Source organism: Lutjanus erythropterus, chromosome 19 (genome assembly GCF_056507025.1).
Source record: "Lutjanus erythropterus isolate fLutEry1 chromosome 19, fLutEry1.hap2, whole genome shotgun sequence".
NCBI lineage: Eukaryota > Metazoa > Chordata > Actinopteri > Lutjaniformes > Lutjanidae > Lutjanus > Lutjanus erythropterus.
The window spans coordinates 2,054,213-2,073,551 of NC_139335.1; the positions used below are offsets into that span (position 1 = coordinate 2,054,213).

The window sequence follows — 19,339 nt, forward strand, 5'->3', positions numbered from 1 at the left end:
TTATCCAGTGGCCCTGCATTAGGAATTATTCAAGAAGTATTTACTAACACTTCATCAATTATCAAGTCATTCCTAATTCATTCCTTACTCATTTCTCCATTAACTGAAGTTCACTAACAGTTACTTCCTCATTTGTTCCCTGGTAGTTACTCAAAAAATCATGTACCTTTTTGTAAAGTGTCGGTTAATTCAAACACTTTTATTCTATCCTACGGAGAGACAGAAAACTAATAACCTCACAATGTTGCCATGAAAAAAAAAGCCTGACTCATTAATTCATTTTGTGTTTTGTAATGTTTTTCCTCGACCATTTCAGCCGCTGGTGTTTTCTGTCCAGTCACACAGCGTCATTCGCTTTCATTCTGCTCCCATTAAGCTCGAAATCACAGGTTATATCAACAAATAAACGAGCCTGGGAAAATAAAGGCCTTTTTGTGTTATTTCCATTTTCAACAGCTATCGAGCTGATTGCTGTTATTTTGGGCTTACGAGTCGACGAGGTGAACACGCTGCAACAATTCAGATGCTGCTCCAAAATGAAGTAGCGTCTCCTGCTGCGCCAGGAGTTAATTTTCATTTCCTCAGGTGGAGGAAAAACACAGATATGTGTGTGTGGAGCGTTCCAGCCCTGCAGAGGGGGGTGAAGATTTAGACGTGGGCTTCTATTCAAATACGAAGGTCTCCTTGACATTTTCTGCACTGCGTTGGCTGCTCATCCTTGTCGCACTTCACCGAGCCGCATATGGGACAGCGCGACCTGTTGACATTTACAAACTCATCTGGCTGAGAGCGATGGCATTCTATAAGAAGAAACACCTCCACATGTCCCACCGGGTCTGATTCCACGGCTTAGACTGTTACACATGAACATGTTATTGCTTTAAAGCAAACACAAGTCAACCTTTGCAGGGAGAGAGACGCGTCGCCTCACGCTTCCCTTTAAAGTCTGTAGCTACAGCAGCTACTGAAAGCTTGGAAACTTGCGCAGCAGAGGCGCTGGGCAGCTGGCAGGGACTCGAAAACTGGACTAAACACTGCCGAGGTTTCAGCACCGCATCGTCCGGACTGCCGCGGCCGCCACCAGAGGGACCCCGCTGCTCAAATGTGACCAGGTCAAAGTCTGCCCCCGCCATACCGATAAGACTCTGGACGGCTGCCAAGAATAGTGCGCCACATCGTTGACCAGCAGCTGAGTGAAGGCAGGACGAAGGTGAAATGAGGTGACAGCTCATATAGCAACAGCAGAGCATGATGTAACCGTAAACAGACTGTGGAAGGTGGTCTGAGAGGTAATGCAAACAAGCGTGTGTAATATGCAACAATGCAAACAAAAAAAAAAGACCCCAAATCAAAAACATGGAAAGCAAAGTGCCCATAAACAGAATCACAATAAATGAAACCGGTTCTTTTCTCTGTATGGAGGAGAAAAGACTCCTTCACTTTATTGACAACCATTGAAAATGAGAAATAAGAGACAAAGTTTCAAAGAAGCCAATGAGATGCAATGAGGAAACATAAATATGTATCATTTGTGCGGGTTTTCGCCTCTGCATCCCTCAGCTTCCCGTAGGAAGTTCCCAATGGAGGATGGGGGGGCTGTGCGGATCAGCTCATCCTTGGCGCTTTTGGTCCAGCAGATATGATCTTTAGAAGTCAGGGCCCTCCTTCTTCAGCTTGCTGTAGTCCATGTTCACTGTGAAAAACTGAGAGGACAAACAAATGTAAGCTCGAGAACAAAAACACATTCCACATAAAAACTTTTTATGTCTCTCTGTGAGGCACTTTATATTTTCCTCATACTTGATGCTCTACTGCTGTTATTCTTATGATAATGTCATTTTAGAGCCACCTGACATCCTTTGAGGATTAATAAAGTTCTATCTTATTTTATCTCATCTCTTTTGTTCATATAAAATATTTTTTTTCCATCTAACTTCTTCTGCTTTCCTTGTTTAATCAAATAAAAACTGGCAGCCATGATCCAACCATGTGCACAAAATTGTCGATGAATGTTTGAATTATATATGTACAACAAAATCAATGCAGCAGTCAGTAGAAGTCACTGTATAAAGTAAAAATAATTAACCATGTAGGATCACAGTAGATATCGTCTTAGCTCAGTACAATATTGAGACATTTTATCGCAATATTCAAAATATTAGGATTATATTATATTATTTGCAGCAGGAGAACTCGGTCAATATAAAACAAACTGAGGAATTCACTGCTTCAATTGTCTACATTTACCATCAACACTGATTCCACATAACAAATGGTGAACTTTCCCTTTAAGTTTTATGTGTTTGGGGTCATAATCTCCATATTACTGAGTCATTCGATTCAAAAAGCTGAATACTCCAGAAACTCATTTGCCTTCTTGTCTTTTGGAAACTCTCATTACTTTTGATTGAGAGCGAGCAGTTAATGACTTAATCAGATTTGTTACTACGAGTCAGTCTTAACCAGATTATGTCATTTGTTTATTAATCCAACTGAAGGAATAATCCAAGGCTCAGCAACAAGTCTGGCAAAGATCCATACCATGATCCCTGAATATCACCACCTACACTCCTCAGCACAGAAAACCAGCCCTGTAAACAGATGATTGGTACGATTTCTGAAGAGGAGACTGAGTCACACCTTGTACTGATCGGTCGGGGCCATCTTGTTCCATGGCTCGGGGTTGTTCTTGCGATCCCAACTGCAGAGGAGGAAGTAGGTAGAGATTATGAATGATTAGCCAACAGAGACTGGAACTTGACAAAGACATTCACAGGCTGGAAGTGACAGATTTACTTGTGTTACAAAAAGGCCATTCTGAAAAAGGGCAAAACAGGATTCCTTTATTGTCACTGCCTTCTATTGGTGCATTCAAGCATATCAGACAGCAATTGAAATTACTTTTAACAAAGAGAAAATCAGATAATGAATTATAGATAATATAAATTTATCTTCTGTAGGCTATGAAAATAGCAGGATAACTGAAATGTGGCACTTCTGGATATTTGGGGAATTGTAGTGGATCTATAGACATGTGGTGCAGTTCAGAATGAGGAATATATACATACTAGGGCTGCATGATATGGTAAAAATTGGCAAATATTGCAATAGATTCAAAATGAGTAAGAATAGTCATTTCTGCATCATAATTTTGATTTTCATTGTAGAAAGAACAAAATAAATCATGATGATGTGGCTTTTATTGAGATCTGCACCAATCAAATATGTCTTTTTATATCTGAAGAAAAGATCTGTTGTGCAGGACAGTACTTCATTATGATGCCGTTTTGTCACATTTTTGTTTTAAAAAACAAAACTCCTGCAATTTGATTATTGTATTTGTAATATTTCAATTAACTGTTAACTGCTAATACATACAGAGGTTTGGTTGGAATGTAAACATCTGTACAATGTGCTATATTTGCATACAAAGGTGCAGTTTGAGCATAAAGTGGCAGAATGCAACAAACACAAGATGATTTCCTGTGTGGTGACTGGAGGCCTCACCAGACATCAGGGTTTTTCAAGCCCAGGCGAGCGAGATACATCATGGACATGCATGCTCCTCCACCGATGAAGATGAAGAGAGGGATCAGCTGTGAGCAACAGGCAGAAAGATAAACTGTTAACACCTCCAAGGAACATAACATCACTATAAAACATTTTGTGCTGCAGACTTTAGTGTCATTTCTATGGAAGCTTATGAGAGATGCAGAGTCAATCATGCCATTTGGAGACTGACAGCAAACAGAGAAATGTGCACATTTGGAAAAATCTGTCAGTATGGTATTCTCTGACGTGTCCACTTGGATTTTATTAGAGACAATTCTTCATCAAAGATCATACAACATAAATATTTAGAGTTTTAGTGTGCTTCTCCCACAGGCTTCAACAGAACTACTGCCAAAGTCTAGAATCAAGAAGAGGAGAGAATGACCTAAAGTGACACAATGTCTCTTCCAGCTCTTTATGCGATATCAGTAAACATAAAAACTGATGATAACCTCAGTTCTGTGTTTGATAAAAAGGTCAATAAAGATAACACAAACATAACAAAAATACTGCTGACAGCTTGTGTATACTGTAAACACTGACCTGCACGACTACCCAGGTCCAAACTAGGGCTGCATGATTTGGTAAAACAGTCAGATTGATTATTGATTATTTTGACTGAAATCATGATTATGTCATATTTATTGAGGTCTGAACAAAACAAGCATGTTTTCTTACTTATAGAAAGCAAGTTTTCTCATACATTTTCCCTTTTTATTGAAAATGTGCTGTTTGGATATTGCACTTGACCATATTGTAATTTTATTGCAATTAATTGTGCAGCTCTTGTCTGTACAATACATCTGTAAAATAAAATACCACTGTCTCAAACACTGCCGTTTCGGACTACAGCTGTCATGTGTTTAGAAGAGCCAGTTTAAGACAATTTATTTGCTATATTTACGACTTTCTTCCAGTCAAAACTTCTTTACTATATTGTCTTTCTCGAGTTAAATATCAGGCTGTACAGAAACAGCACGTATGTCTTCAAAAAGAATAATTTCTACTATGAGTAAACATCTTGCTAACGCTACCTAGCCAGCTACCGTGCTAACTAGTAGCCCTGGTTGCTATTTTGAGCCCAGCAGACCCTCACACTTGTTGGCTAATAATCAGCTGCTATCACTGGCAGTTATTGCTTTGGTGTCAAATGAGGACACGACTTCACCCACAAAGTTTTGGTTCAAACGCCATCGACAAATCTATATTTATCCATAACCGTTCCAGAATAAAACAAACATTGAACATCCTTTGAGATTTTTACACAGATTTTCTCAAAGTCAGCGCGGTCAAAGTCAAAGAACTAGCTCGGTTTAGCTAGCGACGCTAACTAGTTTAGCTTAGCCAGGTTAGCCTCAAGAATTTGGTTGAAAACAGGAACTTTCACGGGAATATTTATTGATTTTAACCGGGTTATACTTACAGCTGGGTGGCTCCTCAGCTGTTTGCGGACTGTGGCGAGCATTTGAACTTGTGAAGGCTGATTTAGCTCAATTTGTACAAGAATAAACGGATTATGAGCAGTCTTGCCAAAACGGTGCGCAATTTAATCTGCGAGATCAGGCGGAAGAAAGACGGAGGAAACAGACATAGGATGCTACAGAAGTGCCTGACGAACAGTGGCGAAAAACACGCAATTATTAATTATTATCTGGACTATATAGAGCATTTATAGCATCCTGTATGTGATAAAAAACGAGATTTGTTTTACATTGTCATCAGTATGCATCTGTGTTGCTCTATTGTTTATGTCCACGCAGAATTTTATTCTGGCAAAGATGAAGTTATAATAATGTCACTACAATCACCAGTTTTCAACCCAAAACCAAAACCCATCCATGTCATGCTTTTAATTTTATACCATAGATGTAAATGTAAAAGAAACCCAATATTCAACAATTTAATAATGAAATGAAATTGCATTTTGAAACATTAAAGGAAAAGTTAGGACTTTGATCATCCATGATACTTTAAAAATATCATTAATGTAATATTTATGTTGTCATTTATTGTTCTTTTTGTTCTGTTTTATTATTTTTAACAGATTTCCTCATGTCTTCTGTCTCTCCTCTGACTGAATAAATATTTTGAGGGGGGAAAAAATCAAAACAAAACCCATCCATACATTTTTATTGCTGAAAATATGGATGAGAGTTTTGTCTTGTTTTGGAAGAGCGTATTGTTTGATGTCCTAAATATATATATGATTCAGTTATGGGCTAAATTTCATATCCATTAATGTAAGATGGAGAAGCTGTCAGGGTTTTATTACTGATGCTGCATTTTACTGCTGTAGATGTTTAAGGTAATTCAGCTAAATTTAACTGCTTCATTTACTGTTGGGTAGTGTAATGTGTGTCTGGATTATATAGATGGATTAAATTAATCACCAAACATTTTGATAATTGGTGAATCGGTCTGAGTCATTTTTTTAAAGAAAAAGTAAAAAATCTTTGATTTCAGCCTCTCAGATGTGAATATTTTTTAGTTTCTTTACTCCTCCATGACAGTAAACGGAATATTTTAGAGTTAGTTGCAGCCCTATAGGATTATAATATATAAAATCCTCATGTTTGCAGCATCGCTGTCCTGTGAGAAGCAAACAGTAATCTGAAAAGTAAGTAAAGCTGTCAGACAAATTAATTGTAGTTAAAAAGTATAGTATTTCCCTCAGAGGTTGCATGAAGTGTAAATACTCAAGTACCTTGGATTTGTACTAATGTACAGTACTTGAGTTCATGTACTCAGTTATATTCCACCGGTGGACATGATGGAGAAACATGACTGAAACTGTTCACTGCTGCTGCTGTCTGTCATCTGTGTGAAGAGGTGAACTGTCTGTATCACAATATGACAGCAGGTGGCGCTGTTCCCCTCCATTCATCTCCACTTATGTTTCTCAGTCTTAATGTGCTGTTTCATAAATTATAATCATTATTCCGTTCCGTTGTAGAACATGTTTTCTCTGTTGATAAAAGAGACGCTGAGTCTCTGATATCTGGGTAAATATTTCCTGAATACATCCACTGTTCCTGCTGTACTCCTACTGTGGCTGTCAAAAGTATCTAATCATCAATAGTTTTTCAATACCACAAGTTAAAAAACTATATAAAATTAACATCTGCTTGTATCAAAAGTACCAAAGCTATTAAAAAAAGAAAAAGAAAAGATCCAAGTGCTCATTCCAGACCTCAGTTCAGTCTATAATTTCCTGCTTGAAATTTGGCTTAAAGCAAAACCAGACAGTTTTCAGTTACTTTATTTGTCCCAGCACTGTCTGAAGAATGTTAACTTAAAAAACAGAAGGAAAAATGACCTGTGCCTGTGTATCATTCTGGTATTGTGACTCACAATTAAAATGTGTTTATATATTGTTATTGGAAGCAGCCAACACTGTATGAGCTACATGTTGCTGATTTTTCTTCTTAAATACCAAACTTTCTATAATAGTTTGGTCAAAATGTTTTTATGTTTAAGTGATAAATGGTAGAAGACAAAGTTGGTAATATATTTTTTTAATTTAAAAAACAAGTTGGCTAACAGATACATGATTGCTGGTGGAAATGATTTCAGTTTGTAACATGAACAGCTGCTGCTGAGCAGTGAGTGTTTGTTGGCTAGTTTAAAACCATTTACAATAAGCAGCAGCCAATCAGAGATGAGCATCACTTAACTGACGTGAACAGGGTTCCTTCACTTTTTCCAAACTCAAATTCCAGCACTTTTTTTTTAACATATTCAGGCTTTTCCAGCATCTTCCAGCTGTGACAGATCATATATATATATATAGATATAACCTGCTGGGATGTTGTCATCTGTTCGGCCTCCTACTCGCTGCTCCATCAGAGGACACACATCAACAAAACACTGAGAGGCAGACGAGACTCGAGCAGAGTCATCTTCATCTTTTGCCAAAGGCAAATGCAATTAATGCATTTCACCGTAAAATTAAAAATATATATGTAAATATATATATTTTCCCTCTGGCCTGTATTGCTGTTTATCCATCTAGACTTTGTTGGTGTGAGCTGCAGAGTTTTGGAGATGTCAGCTGTAGAGATGTCTGCCTCCTCTCCAGTATAATGGGACTAGATGGTACTGATGTGATGGTGTAATAAGTTACTTTATATTTATTACTACTTTAAAAAATAATATTACTTGATATCAAAGGTGGTTACATTACTATATTACTATATACCTATAATTTCTTTTTCAAAATTGTGATGTGGTTCTCATTCTGCAATTTGGAAACTGTGATTTCAATTCAGTCGCAATTAATTGTGCAGCCCTAATTATTACTGTTTCGGAAATTGTAATCCCTTACACTAATTATTACAGGGTAAAGTAATAAGATTACAGTAAGGAGATACTGAGTAATGCATTACTACACAACACTGCCTGGTTACTCAAGATAATCCACAGACCTCGTTGTGAGCAGTTTAATGTCTGAACTACTTTTTTTTCTACTAGGAAGTAGTACGACCAATATCTCCAAAACTCTGCAACTAACACAAAAAAATTCTAGATGATAAATAGCACCACAGGCCAGAGGGAAAAATATGTATTTCTGATTTTGGGGTGAACTGTTCCTTTAAGTTCCCTGACTGATTTTACTTCTTTATCTAAAAAGAAAAAAATCCCTCAGGTACCGATTCGATTACAGTTTCAAGCACTTCATCCAAAAAATGTGAGCACTTTTCACACCTTGAAAACACTACATTAAAATTCAAGTGTTTTTAAGGATTTCCAGCACCAGTTAGAACCCTGTGGAACCCAGTGAGTGGAATAAAAAGAAAAGAAAATCACCATGACATATCACAAGTTCCCTTTTATGCCAAGTTATTCTCAGCTTGTAGAAAATAAAAGTAAAAACAATTCAATAGTAAGATTGGACATAAAACAACAGGCTACATACAACCGTTTTTATATTTTATAAATGACATGATGCTTGGCTAATCGTCCGCCAAGAAATAAACTATGTGATTATTACATATATTCAAGCAACAACTTGTAAACCGAGCTGCAGTTGGAGGCGAGTTGATGAATAAAATGCTGGAAACTTCTTGTCTTAGGCCTTGTGTGGTTCAATATTCATCCGAGGGAGGTGAGCTGGTTTCAGAAAAATAAGAATTTGTCTAAATACAGTATTTTCAGCCCGTCCAAACTCCTCCACAAGAGTATAACATCTTCTTGTGGTCAAAAATAAAAGATGTTAATGGCTCGTCACAGTTCGTTCAGGACTTGATCCCAAGTAAAACGTCTCTCTTCGATATATTATTAACAGTACACAAGAGAAGCTGGAGTTGGAACCTACGAGAATTTCTCTTTTAAACACAGAAAATCTGACAAATCATAGGCACATACTGTATGCCTGTACAGGATGTCTTGTGAAAATAAGATACTGGCTATAGAGTGTTTCCATTTCATGTGCAATGTGTCTGTCTTAAGTTCTCTGGTGAGCTCCAGATGTTTTAGTGCGTCGTCTTCTTGGGGGCTTTTCCAAATTTAGCATCGAGTCCGAGACCTAAAGTGAGAGAAGCAAAGATGTAATTAAGGAGCAGGAGAAAGCCTCGAAACAAGCAGCTCAACAGAAACTACTTTACACTCCGCATTTCACCAACAGAGTTACCAATTTCACCAATAAAAAAACATTTAGAAACATGAGCGTTTAATTGTTAAATTTACTAACTCCCCTTCAGCTACACTCACACTGCATTATTTAGCCAGCGGTTTGCATGGGAAGAAGATCTCCCCTTATCTTATAACAAACACATGGAGTAACTGTCTCAGGCTGCAGCTGAAGACCTCTACCACATTTTCTAAGCATTTTTCCAGCATACAAGTTTATTTATACAGCACCGTTCAGACACAAGGCAATTCAAGATGCTTTACAGGAGCACAGAAATACATTAAAATAAAACGTTAAAAGATTAAAACTGCATTTGAGATCATAAAAACAAAAGCTAAAAGCAAAAGCAAACACATATAAAGACAGAAGCTACAGATTATCGTAACAAGAAGTTATGTATCTCTGCATCTCAACTCTGAGATGTATTTAGGCCAGAGACCATTTAGTGCTTTATGGACAAGTAACAGGATTTTAAAATCTATCATTTGACACACAGGAAGGCAGTGCAGTGATTTAAGCTCTGGTGTAGGTCTGAGTGCAGAATCTGAAATGTCATTTCAGGCTGATATTTTATTTTAAAGCCTTTTTCGGCCGATACAGATAATGTGCCGATATTATCATGAATCTTTGAGCAAGAGAGACATGCAGAGACTGACAGTAAATCCAGGAAACAGACTGTTAAACCAGAATTAACTCTCACCGAGGAACACCAGGACGGTGCCGACCCACTGCATCGTCGTCATGACGTTGCCGAACAGAATGACGGAGCCAAGGATGGTGAAGAATTTCCTCGTGGTGGTGACGATGGAGCAGGTCAGAGGCCCAAAGTTCACCACTGTCATAAAGATGAAGGTCTGGTGAAGGGATTTAAAAAAACACGTTAAGGAATATAACTTGGATATACACCGTCGAGAAGGTCATTCATTCTAAAACTTATTAAAGAAAAGGATTTTTTCCAACGGTGCAACACAACATCCTTTTATCCATCCACCCACCTGGCCCAAAGCACTGGTCAGTCCAAACAGAAGAATATTGTAGATGATGCTCGGGTAGCGTTCAGTAAAACTAAGGAAGTCCCACACCTCCCCTGTCCACAGCACGGCTGAGAGCAGAGAAGATGAAAGCGTCAATAAAAAGAGAAAATTACATGAATGTCATTTCAAAAGCAACTCAGTAATTGAACATAATGTCACATATTTCTGCTGAGATGTGTTGAGAAAATCAGATCACTGTTTCCATAGTGTGGGCACACGGCACCACCAAGTGGTGTAAGACCATCACAACAGGTAGATGAAATCTGGCGTGGGGGTGTTGAGGTTTCGTGGGAGTGGAGGAATAAGAATGCCTTTGCACCTTGGGAAATATCAGCACTTCAAAGCTATCAAAGGCAGGTTTCCTGTGAAGGTAGTGGGAGTGTCTTTACATACAGTAGGTGCAGTTTTCACAAACTAAAACTGAGGAGCTCTGACGGCATTTTAATGCAGCCTGGAACTGAATTCAACTCTTCTGAAAAATAAATATAGCGTTGTATGAAAGTGAAAGGGAAGCAGATGTGCAGAAGCGATGGGCTCTTACTAAGAGACAGCAGGAACTGCCAATTAGTTTGTAAAAGGAATAACAGTCCCTCAGTTCTAATACCGACTTTGACCTTTTGATCTTTATCTTACAGCCCATTAGTGCCCAGCCTTAGAAAGGCCCTCGTTATATTGCATTTGTTTTATGTGCCTTACTCTTCATCATATTATTGCAACCTCCTCACAGAACTGAGGGCTTTGAGGTGCAGGATTCCTTATCTATAAAGATAAGACTGAACACTTTGCCTTGACTGAATTAATGAGTTTTTGGTTCCCGAGAGAACAGTGTTCACCTTTTCTCTAACGCAGTGGTTATTGGTTTTTGTTTGGTTTTTTTTTTTTCTTTTTAACTAATTTGGATTGCCATTAGCTACTGCATCACAGCAGCCATTTATCCTGCAGTACATGAAGAAATTTACTGAGATGATGGAAAAAAAAACCCACAACTAACAATGACATCATTTTGTAAGAATTCATCAACTGTTAATACTAAAAAACCTTAAAGCAATATGACATTTTAAGACAAGATGGCCTAAAAAACAGAATGCAATTATTTGAAAAACTTTCCATCCTATATTTAACTGAATGCACTACAAAGACAAACTTTATTGTTTTATTATTAAGAGGAAAAGGGCCATCCAGATTGTTACCAGCACCAACTTCAAATACAGCATCTGTGACGGTATGGAGGTGTGTTGATGTCCATGGCATCATGGGTAACTGTCACATTTGTGAAGGTTGAAAGGTATAAACAGGTTTCAGAGAGACGTGCTGCCATCAAGATGACGTCTTTTTCAGAGACGTCCCTGCTTATTTCAGAGAGACAATGCCAGGACACATTGTGGACGTGTTCCAGCAGCGTGTCTTCATAGTAAAAGAGTTCAGGTACTAGACTGACCTGCCTGCAGTCCAGACCTGTCTCCCATTGAAAATGTGTGGTGCGTTATGAAGCACAAAATACGACGACAGAGACTGTGGACTGTTGAGCAGCTGAAGTCGTATATCAAGAAAGAATGAGAAAAAAATTCCCTTTAAAACTTCAACAATTAGTGTCAAGATATCCACATATCCTGCCAACACAATGGGTCTCATGCAAGACCATTTTCATATTCTTATCTTAACTTTTATCTTAAATTCAAAGGTTGAACAATGTGTATAAATCAGTTTATAACATTATTACTCATATTTAAACGTTTGCTTTCAACACTCTCTGATACAGAGAAAGCTTTACAACAGGACATTCAGTGCATCAGTGTTTCTGTTTCAGGTTTTGGCAGCACTGAACCACATCAAGGTGATTTTGCTCATTAGTTTCTCCTCTCTGGATGCAGGTGTGTCGGTCAGTGAAACGCCTGGCAGTTTTGGTTGGAGAGAAACCTTCCATGGCGCTGGCACTTGGAGACACGCCTTCAGTCGGACAAGAGTTTGGCAGAGAGCATCATGGTTGACTCACCTAGTCCCAGCACCAGAGTGGACCACAAGTTGATGTTCAGCATCATGTGGTTGGCAGTCGTCTGGAAGCGACCTCTCATGTGGTCCTGGGCCACGCCAGTCAAACCGTCCAACGTCAGAGAGACGAGCTGTGACAGAGAGAAACACGACCAAGCCAGGAAATGTCAATTTAGGGAGACTAGGTATTGCAGTATCATACATGAAAATGCAGTATTGAACCGTCTCTACTGGCAACAACACTGCAAAAAACAGGATATAAGTGAAATGGATGGAGTTATTCTAACTTACCAACAGAATCTCTCCAAACCCAAAAACATGGTCGTCTGCGACAGCTGAGCTCTTGTTGGGTTTGTAGAGGAACAGAGCCACACCGCCCACGATCAGCAGCACACACAGGTATTTAGCCAGTGGGTACTTTTTCCTCAGTATTGTCACACCGAGGATCATCACTACGACAACACAAAACAACAGTATGAAGGACGGCTTTGAGACGTGGACAACAGAATGGCATCTCTATGGTCAACCCTGTCCAGGATACAATGTCAGGCCTTCACCCCTGAGAGGGGAAAACATGGATGGTGAAAGTGTGTGTGTGTTTCTGTATGTGTAACAAAAGATAACCGAGGCTGTGAGTGGTGGGAAATAATCATCATGTACAAACAGAACATACCGTAACGTACCATGTACGCTCCAAACACTCTGAATAGAATTTGCTTAGTCGATGTGTCCTTGAGGCGTTTAGAGAGATATCAGAATGTCTTGTTTGTCAGCACCCTGTGTGCACTGATAATACACAGTACATACATGTTCTTGGTAAATATGTACATCAGCACATTATATTAATGAGAGCTGGCAGGTTCTGAGTCAGTCAATATTGAGAAAGATCGTAGGTGAAGCCTCAAAGACCATAAATGCACATTTTTCTCCTTTCAAAAAGAGCAACTATAGACATGAGCTTCTGATTGATAGATTTGTTTTTGACATTTTTAAAAGCAAATCTTTTTAGTCTGGCTTTTAATTGACCTTCATTTATTATATATTTATTTATGCATTTTAGTCTGTTTTACTAGCTGGTATATCATTATATTTTATTTTTATTTATGTATTATTATTAAATTATTTATTAATCTTTTACTCTCTCTCTCTCTTTTATATTCTACCTTTTATTTATTTTATTTTTTTTCCTAATTTCTACTTGTAGCCTCTCTTTTATTATTTTATCTTGTGTTTTTTCACTTTTCACTTGCTCTTTATCTGCTGTTTGGTGTTTTTATTGATTGATTTTCATTTATTTACCTTATTTTTTCTCTTAGTTTTTATCCTGCCTCTGGTGTTTCCTCACTTTTGAAAGCGTTTCCTCACTTCCTGTTTTTAAATGAGTGCTGTTCTTACTTTAATCCTCACTATCAAACACCTGGTGGTCTTTCTTTCTTTCTTTAATGTAGCTTCTGTTGTGTCTCTGTGTAAATGAATGTTTGAATGTGTTCTGTTTGGATGTGATATGTTGTGTTTTTCTGCACAAATGTCTGACTTTTGCATTCAGACGGTGCAGGTGGTTGGGGAGGGTTATTGTTTCATTACGTGAAACACTGTGTTCCATTTTGTTTGCATGAAAAGTGTTATATAAATAAAGTCTGATTGATTGAAATATTCAGGTATTGTCACTGTACGTTACCTGCTGGTCTCATATGAGAGGGAAGGAGTTTTATCTGTAATAATATCATTTCTTTTGTAAAATTCTAATATATATGTGACATGCAGGTATCCAGGGAATGTGCAGGCCAAAAGCAGAAGTGATATCATCAGATTTACCTGGTATGGGTTTGCAGGATTTCCCCAACACCTATCACAAGAAAAGAAAAACATAGCTTTAAGACACAACAGCACCGAACATTAATGAACCCAAAACAATCATGTTAAAGAACTGACTTTGCCCCGTCTGGAAGCGCCGACTCACCTGTGTGGGGTAGTTGACATACTGAAGAGCAGAGTTACTGGACACCATGGCTCCGAGATAAGAGAGGGAACACAGCCCATAGAGCCAGTTCTTGGTGTGGTCCGGCTTAGAGCCCTCGAAAAACTGGATCACTGGTGATAAAGAAGATCTGTCTTTAATATAAGCCATAATATGATGCTTTAAAACAGTTTTATTACTGAAATGTGACTGAAAGTATACTGTTCAATGCAAATGTTAGTCATGGTGATAAGTCAAAATTCAAAACACTAGCATGAAAATCTCAATCATGACTGTCCTGAGAGGTTTCCAGGCAGATTCACAACTTAAAGCTACTACAAGGAGTTTTTAACTGGCTATAAAACAGCCTGAATTTAATACTGATGCTTATATATAACTTACATAAACAAACAAAAAAACTGTGTTAACACTTTTCCAGTCAAAGTTACAGTGAGTAGCATGTTAGCCAGTTAAAAAGAAGCAAGAGGAGCAGGAGGAGATTTTTGACATTATATTTTGTGGTTCTTATGGTGGAAATTCTAAGGGGCCTCCAAAAGCACCAAACTCTGAAAGTTCCTTGTAGTAGCTTTAAGAAATGTATCTTGAATTAACCACTTTCATTAGTTTTTGGGTTTCTTCTGTGCAGCACATACTCACATATCTTAGCAAACAGAGCACTGATAATGCACTGGATGAGGACCAGCGTGCGGGCGAATCTGAACTTCTCCTTTTTGTCTCCCTGACCATAATCTCCTCGAGTGCTGGAAGAATCAAGAGAGAAACAACACTGAGTTTAGTGCAAAAGACCACAGACAATGAATCCAAAACTGGGTCAGCGTTTACAGCGACCTTCTTGGCAGGAGCATGGGTCAAAGAGCGGAGTGTTTTCATGAGTCTCCAAGCTATGAGAAGGCCTCTAAGAAAGGAGAGACCAAAATGCATTAAATTACAAGTGACAGGGAATGCTGGCAATGGTGACATTTTGTTAGAGGACCAAGAATTTCTAGGATGGTGTTGCTTGCTTGCTGGTGTCACCAAAAGCTCATACTAATGTCAGTATTGTTTGATAACAATATAAAATAGAAGTCACTCATTTAGTTTTGTGAAGGGGCTGCTTGGGGGAGACGCCAGCTTCAAATCAACATTTTGAAACCAGATATGGTCCCTGTGCATTCTAGAAACTAGGCAACAACATACCATCTGTGTCATGCCATAAAGGCTGAGAGTTCAACTTGCTTCATTTACTCTGTCTAGAGAGCAAGGCTGTTAAAAGTATCAATACTTTTTAAATACCACGTTTAAAACAATATAATATCTGTAATTATTGTCCTGAAAATACAGAAGCTATAAAAAATGTGTATCTAAATGCTCACTCAAGATCTTCCAGTTCAGTTCAGTTCAGTGTTTATTGTCTTGCTTGCTTGCAGCAAAACCAGTCAGAGTTCAGTGACTTTTTCTGTCTTGGCACTGTGAGCTGTGCAATTAAAAAAAAAAATCAGTTTTTGTGTGCCTAGGACTTTTTTTTTTCCTTTTTGCTGTGGTATTGAAAGAAATGTCAAGTCTTGCATGGAAGCTTAAAATCTGACATTGCAACAACTCTACTAACTAGAGAACCCTAAATTAACCAGTATGACTTTTGTGCAGTTGCATGTTAGATGAAATACAGTTTGTGTTGCAGGCACATAACAAAAGCATTAGCCCTTCTTTGAGGGATTATGATACAGTAGCTAGTAAACTGGAAATAGACGCCACCTGCTCTGCTCAACGGTGCAGGAGCCAATGTTGTACAATTTCTAGTATGACCAAAATGTCATGCCAAACTCCATTCTATAATCTGACAATGTTATGTCAGATTTGCTGTCGTGTAAGTATAGAAAATACTGACACAAGATTTCATAACAAATAAACTGGACACACTAGCATATTATGTACTTTGTTGTGCATTACCTATACCTATGTCAAGTTCAAATAAAGCATGTATTGATTCAGGAACTGTGGCCATCCAAAACAACATTAAATTGGGATATTTTTGAATGGAGTTTGGCACAGAAAAGAACATCATCTGTACCATGTGTTCAATATACACCAAGCTGGTACATAATGGTTATTTACACAGTCTCTGGTAATATTCTGTAATAAATGTAACACATATCGTGACACATCCACTACAGAACCCTCAAACAACCATTATGACCTGTTGATTTTTGCGGCCATGTTAGATGGACAAAGCATGACAGATCATGTTGGTTGCAGGCACATAACAAAAGTATTACCCTGTCTATAAGGGATAATGATACAGTAGTTAGTGAACTGGAAATAGACACCACCTGCTTTGCACAGCGGTATAGGGGCCAATGCATTTTCACTTTCTCGCATGAACAGAATGCCACACCAAACTCCATTCAAGAATCTGACTATTTAATTTTATATTTCTCTTTCGTACTAGTATAGGCAGCACTCACAGAATAGATTGGACATACTAGCACATTATGTACTTTGCTGTGCATTACCTGTATCTATGTCAAGTTAACATAAAGCTTGAATTCATGCAGAAACGGTGGCCATACAAATTAAACTGCGATATATTTAAATGGGGTTTGGCACAGAACAGAACTCCGTCTGTACCAGCTGTTCAATATACACCAGGATGGTAAATAATAGTTATTTACACAGTCTCTGGTAATATCCAATAATAAACGTAATACATACGGTGACACATCCGCTAAAGAACCCACAATTAACCATTATGACTTGTTGAATTTGGCAGGGGCATGTCAGACGGACAGTCAAGGCATGAAATGTGATGTTTGCTGTTTAATCTACGAGGGATAGTGATACAGTAGATAGTGAACAGGAATTGGACACCATCTGCTCTGCTCAGCGGTATAAGGGCCAATGTTCAGCATTTTCTAATATTAACAAAATGTCACGCCAAACCACATTCAAAAAACTGACAATTTAATGTCAAACTTGCCTTACGTTTTAGTATATAAAGTGCTTAAATGATACTCATAATGAATAGACTGGACACACTCACAAATTATGTACTTGGATTTACATTACTTATATCTATGTCAACTTACAATAAAGCACGCATTAATTCGGGAATTGTGGCCAAGCAAACCCACATTAAAATGGGATAATTTTGAATGGAGTTTGGCGCAGAGCTGAACGCCACCTGTACCAGCTGTTCAATACAGTGCAAGCTGGTAAATAACTGTTACTTACATAGTTTCTTGTAATATTCCGTAGTAAAAGTAACACACGAAGACTCCGAGGAAACAAACGATGAACCGTATCCGCATATTGTCCCACGGTGAGGTGGGCTTCCCTGCTCCCTTTCCCGCAGCCATGCTGTCTTCCACCACCAGCCCAGGTATGGAAACCGACACCGCTCCGCTCCCTGCGCCCCTCACACCGACGTCCCGCTCCACTATAGCCGCCGTGACGAGCCCGGAAATGGTGCTGGCGGCTTCACGTCAACTGTAGGTTGAAGGTTTCTGCTGATAAATATCAACCGTCTTAAGCTAAACAGCTTGTCAAAGGTACCTTGGATTGTCTGGAGCTGGACAGACAGTCTGATATCATATAATTTGTTTATTTTGTCTCATTCTGGTGTGTCTCCTGCCTCCGGACGGTCTAAATGTCTCCTTCTAGACAGCTTCAGACCCAGAAGCATCAGGTAATGCAGACAAGTACAGTTGCTGTTTTCATTGAGAAATTAAAACCTGTAATTAGTGGGCGAAAAGCGGTCGCGACCGGAAAATAAATTACGTGAAAAGACCCCAGTGGTGTCAACAGCCACGCCTGAAGTAATAGATTCAGTTTTAAAAAATATAAATCTTGAACTCAAACGCATCATGGTGTGTTTAGTGTAACCGCGCCGTTTGGATTTAAAAAACGCTACCAGACCTATGATTTTTTTCTTGTCACATTATTACATTTAACGTTTCTTTGCCGTGTTTTCTATGAGGCAGTTATAAAGGCAGCTATTATAAATTCTGAGGTCCTTCCTTGAAAATGTCGCGTGCCCTTTTGTCGTCCTAGGATGTGGATTTAATTCATTGGTCCATGTAAGGCAATGGAGAGACATTCTCGACCAATCATGAACAGATTTGGGTGAAAAAAGGCGGGCTTTGGGTTTAAAAACCTCAAATCCACGTGTCAAAGTCAAGGCACCACAACAAGAACAAAACCACAGGAACGACAAGTATTGTAGAATGTATTTAAATGACCAGACAGTTTGATTTTTGTAATGTTTTCACAATGGCAACAGCACACTGAACAAGTTTGACTATCATCGCCCTCAAAAGGATAAAAAGGGTGAATATTCAGATCTGAGAAAACACCAGGCTGACCTATTTCTCATTAGCATCCACCTCTTACTATAGAGCATTTCAATCATTGTTGCATAGGATCATGCTGACAAAGAGTGATTTATCCATTGGAACAGTAACTGGAGCAGAGAGAATCAAACTATTCCCTATCAAAGTGATTTTTTAAATATTAAAGGGAAACTCCACCACTTTTCATGTGGATAACCAGTGTGTGTCAGTGTGTGCCTAGCATATAGATTTTATTCAGTTACGGCATGTTCAATCTGAAAATGGTGTGCACCACCATGGTGTGCTAAGGTTTCCAGATTGAAACTGTGTGCAACGGTGTGTAACGGTGTGCAGCAGGCTTTCAGGGCTGCATTTGTACGCAAGCACACTGCAAAGGCTTTTAATACAGTGGTGCCTCTGCTGATTGGGTAACACTACTGACACACCCACTTAACGAGAGAAAACATACTTGAAAGCCTGTTGCACACTGTTGCACAGTGTTTTGAAAAACATTTCAACAATCTGAAAACCATGACAAAACAAAGCACGATGTTTTCAGAATGTGCCCCAGACATGTTTTCTCTTGTTTAGTGAGTGTGTCAAAGGTGTTACCCAATCAGCTGCCATGTATTTATACACGCTGCCATATTAAAGAGGCACTGCAGTGCAGTGCACCTGCGTACAGGACGGTGTTCAACACACCACTGTTTCTGTTTAAATAAACGTTCTGCTACGTTTTGTCGAGGCTGAACGCAGCCCTGTAGATCTTCCTTACACACAGTGACATCACTGGATGCAGAAACAACAGGGGCAATCTGTTCAAATCTGAAAACGTTGTGCACCATTTTGCTTA

The 19,339-nt window shown here is 38.7% G+C and overlaps 2 protein-coding genes across 2 annotated transcripts; both read right to left on the minus strand.

The window, feature by feature from the left end:
- Positions 1-1,403: 1,403 nt before the first annotated feature.
- Positions 1,404-5,136, minus strand: coxfa4a (cytochrome c oxidase associated subunit FA4 a). The gene is made up of 4 exons (XM_084744842.1): positions 4,976-5,136; positions 3,508-3,596; positions 2,641-2,701; positions 1,404-1,703 (listed from the first exon to the last, which is right to left on the minus strand). The coding sequence occupies exons 1-4, from the start codon at positions 5,015-5,017 to the stop codon at positions 1,647-1,649; spliced, it is 249 nt and encodes an 82-aa protein (XP_084600968.1). The 5' UTR covers positions 5,018-5,136; the 3' UTR covers positions 1,404-1,646.
- A 3,606-nt stretch (positions 5,137-8,742) lies between these two features.
- On the minus strand, positions 8,743-17,928 carry slc35b1 (solute carrier family 35 member B1). Its single transcript, XM_084744637.1, has 9 exons — positions 17,390-17,928; positions 14,819-14,922; positions 14,165-14,295; positions 14,020-14,050; positions 12,496-12,656; positions 12,209-12,335; positions 10,177-10,283; positions 9,882-10,035; positions 8,743-9,076 (listed from the first exon to the last, which is right to left on the minus strand). Exons 1-9 carry the CDS (start codon positions 17,512-17,514, stop codon positions 9,024-9,026), a joined length of 993 nt encoding a protein of 330 aa, XP_084600763.1. The 5' UTR covers positions 17,515-17,928; the 3' UTR covers positions 8,743-9,023.
- Between the last annotated feature and the right edge of the window lie 1,411 nt (positions 17,929-19,339).

What these genes read in the sequence shown, in the direction of transcription:
- coxfa4a (XM_084744842.1), bottom strand. Translation starts at nt 5,017, where the DNA reads ATGCTCGCCACAGTCCGCAAACAGCTGAGGAGCCACCCAGCT. An exon ending in AGCTGAGGAGCCACCCAGCT is followed by an intron (nt 3,597 to 4,975) that starts GTAAGTATAACC and finishes TGTTGCTCACAG; the next exon opens with CTGATCCCTCTCTTCATCTT. An exon ending in TTGAAAAACCCTGATGTCTG is followed by an intron (nt 2,702 to 3,507) that starts GTGAGGCCTCCA and finishes CCTCCTCTGCAG; the next exon opens with TTGGGATCGCAAGAACAACC.
- slc35b1 (XM_084744637.1), bottom strand. Translation starts at nt 17,514, where the DNA reads ATGGCTGCGGGAAAGGGAGCAGGGAAGCCCACCTCACCGTGGGACAAT. An exon ending in GGAATATTACAAGAAACTAT is followed by an intron (nt 14,923 to 17,389) that starts GTAAGTAACAGT and finishes TGATTCTTCCAG; the next exon opens with CACTCGAGGAGATTATGGTC. An exon ending in CACTCTGGTGCTGGGACTAG is followed by an intron (nt 10,284 to 12,208) that starts GTGAGTCAACCA and finishes CTCTGCTCTCAG; the next exon opens with CCGTGCTGTGGACAGGGGAG.